This window comes from Anastrepha obliqua, chromosome 3 (assembly GCF_027943255.1).
Source record: "Anastrepha obliqua isolate idAnaObli1 chromosome 3, idAnaObli1_1.0, whole genome shotgun sequence".
NCBI lineage: Eukaryota > Metazoa > Arthropoda > Insecta > Diptera > Tephritidae > Anastrepha > Anastrepha obliqua.
The window spans coordinates 33,006,285-33,011,278 of record NC_072894.1 but is presented as its reverse complement, the minus strand read 5'-3'; the positions used below and the strand labels follow the sequence as shown (position 1 = coordinate 33,011,278).

The window sequence follows — 4,994 nt, the reverse complement described above, 5'->3', positions numbered from 1 at the left end:
CAAAAATAGAAGAAGAGGGGTAGAAAAGCCGTATGAAGCCTAGCCCCAATACGCTTAATATATTTACTGACGGCTCGAAAATGATGGACGGAGCTGGGATTTATTGCGCAGAGCTGGACATCAGACAATCAATTAAGCTTCCTGACCACTGCAGTATTTTTCAAGCAGAAGTCTTTCCGGTAGGAAAGGTTGCAGAAATAGCACTAGCAAAGACATCGAGCAATATATACGGTGACTGTGAAGCGGCAATAAAGGCAATAAACTCATATGAAATTTCATCCTAAAACGTTCTTAGGACCAGGGAAGCCATAGAGAGACTAGCCGCAGACAGACGGTTACACATTTATTGGGTACCCGGACATAAGGGCATTGCAGAAAACGAAATTGTAGTTGAGATTGCCAAAAGCGCTGTTTACATATATTACAATTCGTACAGGAAAGTGACGTACTGAAGCCTTTAAATACGATATACAATGGCATCGTTGTGGACATGAAAAGACGGACAGATAGGAAGTGGAATAATCTGGCCACTTGCAAAACCGCAAAAATCATGTGTATACAGACTGCAGATAAATATGTCAGATTCGTACTATTTCTGTCTAGAAAGGAAAACACAGCTATCATAGGTATACTGACAGGCCACAATTTGTTAGTGGCACACTATGAGTGAAAATGGAAATTGCAAACAATGATAGCTGCAGATTTTTCAATGAACTAGAAAAGAGGGAAACTCTCGAACATCTTCTATGTTCTTGCCCTTCATTAGCTAGAACCCTAGTGCTAGAACTTAGATTAAAAAAGGACGCAGGCTTATTATAAGAAGCCTACTACAAGGAAACGTAAGGGTCAAGCTCTCTCTATTACCACTAAGAACCAATAGGTATATGTGATGGCTTTCAGCCTTTTAATGGACACGACGAACTCGATTCTCTTATACGGATGCGAAATATGGACAGATTCGCTAAGGGTGCAAGGCCGGCGGAAAACTCTGCAATCTTTGCAACGCACCTGCGCTCTCAGAGTGGCTTCGACATACAGAACAGTATCTGAAGCAGCGGTTTTAGTTATCAGGGGAACCATCCCTATAGATATTCTAGCACAAGAGCGCAAACGGAGATGGGAGGCAAAAAGCACAGGAACCCCAGTACCACGCTTCTCCGATATTAGAGTTGAAACGCTCACACTTTGGCAGGCAACTCTCAACGGTACGGTAGATGCACAGCGATCTATAAAAGTGGGTAGAAAGAAAGCACGGTGAGGTTAACTATTACCTCACACAGTTTTTGTTTTTGTCCGGGCATGGGTCCTTTCGCAAGTATTTGTGGCAAATGGGAAAAGTGAGCCTACCCAACTGCATATATGGAGATACTGAGTATGATGATGGGCAGCACACCTTCTTTAAATGCGAGAGGTGAAACGTAGAGAGAGCAGGTCTGCAACGAACTATTGGTGTATGTACACCTGAAGAAATCGAGAAAATGATGATAGACGAAGAAAAATGGAATGCCATCGCAAATTTCGTGGAGGATATTATCCGAAAAAAGAAGCGTGAAATGGAAAGTTGAGCATAGGTTTCTCAAAACAGGCGACCCTGGACGCAGGAACTTGACCTTCATCCAGTGGTAGAGGACATTAGCCTTTCTTTAAACGAACTGTACACTGCCATGGACTTGAGCGTAATCGCAGAAACCAATAGAAGGTAGTCTCTGACTGCTAACTGCAGGATCTCTAAAGCGTTCTGGCCAACTGAATCTTGGAACAATACCTCCTATGTGAATAACCTGCACTTCAAAGAAGCTGTACCAACTATCTTGACAATTATTTCTTTGAAAACTTGGGAGATTTGCAGAATGTCTCACTTAAGGTACTATTTAGTTACCTTCTTAAAAAGGTCTAAGTGGTTTAAGCAACATAGTTAGGAGCAATAAAAATGCTTGGAAATCAAATGCAGGTATCACAGTGGGCCTTAGGGTCACCGAGTGCCGTATCTTAGACAAGCAACCTGGCTAACCTAACCATCGGCAGTTCTCATAACTAATACTTACTTTTTTCAGTAACTGTTAAAAACAAATTGTAGAGCAACAGTAACAGCAGATATGATTTTCGACTGCGGTGATTATTGCTGTAACTGAAGACTTATAAAAATACAGAAATGAAAGATACAAGATAACTCTTTTTTACCGTATGTTTGTATACTACAGCTGTGAACTAACTGTCAAATATAACTGACTTCCGACACCATTTTCAAAAATTACAAATCTTCAGATGAGGTGATTATTTTTTCGCCATATTTGCACCAATTTGTACAAATGCTTGTGTGCCGTAATCTCTATTTGATTTATTTTTTCCTCTGTACAAAAGAGCTTTTCATTGATAAGCGCAACATGCATTTTTCTGTTGGACGTATCATCATTTGCACAAACTTCAATGATTTATTTTTCTCTATTCCGTTCAAAGTTACACCTTTGAGAGTAAATTTTTCCTCATAGTCACCATTTAAATTGCTGGAAAAATATTAAAAACAATGTATGTAAAATATAAATTTACAAAATGATATTATATTAGAATGTGTTTCCACTCACGTCCAGTAACAATTTTGGTACCACCAACCACTTGTTAATAATAAGGCGCAATTTTGATCACTTTTATCATTATCACGGTCGTATGTTGAGAATTTATAGCCTTCATGGTATTTCAAATAATCACCGGCATTTCCACTGTATTTTCCAACTTTCCTTAAAACATAGTCTTCATTTTCGCTACCAACTACAAATGCATCGTATTTCGCATAATAATTTCTATCATCGAAGGTTTCCATTTTTATGTATAATTCTTGTTCACAACTCGAGGTGAGCGCGTGCAATTTTTCCAAACCTATCCAATAGTTGGCAGACAAATTACCGAATCCTTTTTGATAGGTAAGCCACGGCCGATAGAAGGACTCATCACTGTTCACGCGCCGTTGAATGACAATCCAACCACCAAAATCAGTTTCTTCGTCACACCAAACTGAAAATGGTGTTTCACTGAATCGCTCGAACTGAATCTCATAGATGCCGCTTTTGAAGGTGTCAACGGCAGCTTCCATGCAATTGGTGGGTAGACGTTCACTACCGAACAAAGAAACATATTTTTGTAAATAAACTTTCAAAACCAAAGTTGTAAAATGTAACAGAATTGCAAAATACGTACTACATTTTAAGTGAGGACTTCGCTTGTAGAGACTCGTTTCCGGCAAATATTCCCTTCACCAGTTGTTCAACCGAACCCAATTTATCCGCAAAGTGTTTGATTACATCAATGCTTACATCGCATTCGGGCTCGCAAATATCGCCTAGTTCATTGTTTTCACTCAAGCACAATTTTACGGCGAATATCAGAATAAACTGTAACACTGTAAGCTTACCAAGGTACATATTTTCTGCAAGTCTGTACTGCGAATTCTTTGTGTATTTGCGATTTGCGCGACGGAGTGGTCAAAACAAGACTGAGCGGCTACGGGATTTTCAATGAAGCAGTCATTCATTTGCTGATAATTAAAATCATACTTTTCGGCTGAAGGCCTCGTAGCCAGTGCTGCGTTTTGATATTTATGTAATAAAATAGTTTTGTTATATAAATTTAATAAAATAAAATAAAAAAAAAAATAAAAATCATACTTTTGTACATATGTATAGTACATATATACATACATACATACATACATGCGAAAGCGATAAGCATAAAAATATGCCATAGGGTAGTGACAGCCAACCTTTTCAATGTGTTAAGCTACTTTCAAGATTTTGAAATAAACAGCGAGCTACTTGCACAAGCCAACATAAATTAAATAATACACAGTTATATTCGACATACAATACATGTATTTATTTTACTAATATACGTTCTATATATAATAAACTTATGACTTATAGTGCTTATACTTATGCATAACTACATCCATGTTCACACCTATCAATCGTAACAAAATTTTTTGCAGTCATAATGGCAAATCACAAGCGGCTTAAAAAAACAACAAAACAGTAATAGTACAATACATTATTATATAAATAAAATATGGGCAGATAAAAAGAGTATATTTAATGAGAAGGTTGACATTCTGACTCATCGATCATTTTTTTTTTAATATTTGCAGTATAATTTGATACAGTCATTCGAATACAGTTATCCAAATGTATATCTGTAAGCCGATTGCGGTATTTATTTTTAATAAATTTCATATTGGAAAAAGAAGATTCACACAAATAAGTTGAACTGAATAACGCTTTCACTTTCAACACTACACGACATAAAACTGAATACTTATCTTTACTTACTAAAGTCCATACACATTTTGTATTTGAACCTAAAGATTTTAAAGTCAAGTCACTTTGAAAAGCAATCAGTTCCATTTCTGTCACAGCAATGTCTTCGCCAAAGTTGTTCATAACACAAGTTGCAAACTGTTGTATATCAATGTCCATGAAGGGTGAAACAACAAATTGCGTCACTAAAGCAATTTTGCTGAAATCCTTGAAACGATTTTTGAAGTTTTCCTTCAAGTTAGAAACTATTTCCATATGATATTTACTGGCATAGGGCTCTAATAGATTTTTGGATATCTTTTCGGAAAGAATAGGAAAATGCTTAGTATCGCGGTTTTTTAGGTTTTGTTCCCAAAATTCAAGTTTTGTAATAAATGCATTTATATCAGAAATCATTTCCGCTAATTCTTTATCCCTGCCTTGAAGCTGCAAGTTAAGCTCATTTAATTTCTCTGTAATGTCCACAAGAAAACCAAAATCTCTGAGCCAAGTCGAATTTTCCAGTTCAGGAATCGGTTCATCGCGTTCTTTGAAAAATTGGAGTATAGCAGGCAGGACATCATTGAAACGTTTGAGCACTCGTCCTCTGCTTAACCATCGCACTTCAGACTGAAGAAGTAGCTCTCCGTATTGACAGTCAATTTCATCAGCCAAGGTTTTAAATAATCTTCTTTGTAACGCTTGAGCTCT

At 37.1% G+C, this 4,994-nt stretch overlaps 1 protein-coding gene across 1 annotated transcript; it reads right to left on the bottom strand.

Moving 5' to 3' along the window:
* Window positions 1-2,310: 2,310 nt before the first annotated feature.
* Window positions 2,311-3,490, bottom strand: LOC129240958 (microfibril-associated glycoprotein 4-like). Its single transcript, XM_054877039.1, has 3 exons — window positions 3,193-3,490; window positions 2,583-3,110; window positions 2,311-2,504 (listed from the first exon to the last, which is right to left on the bottom strand). The coding sequence occupies exons 1-3, from the start codon at window positions 3,414-3,416 to the stop codon at window positions 2,339-2,341; spliced, it is 918 nt and encodes a 305-aa protein (XP_054733014.1). The 5' UTR covers window positions 3,417-3,490; the 3' UTR covers window positions 2,311-2,338.
* Window positions 3,491-4,994: the final 1,504 nt, after the last annotated feature.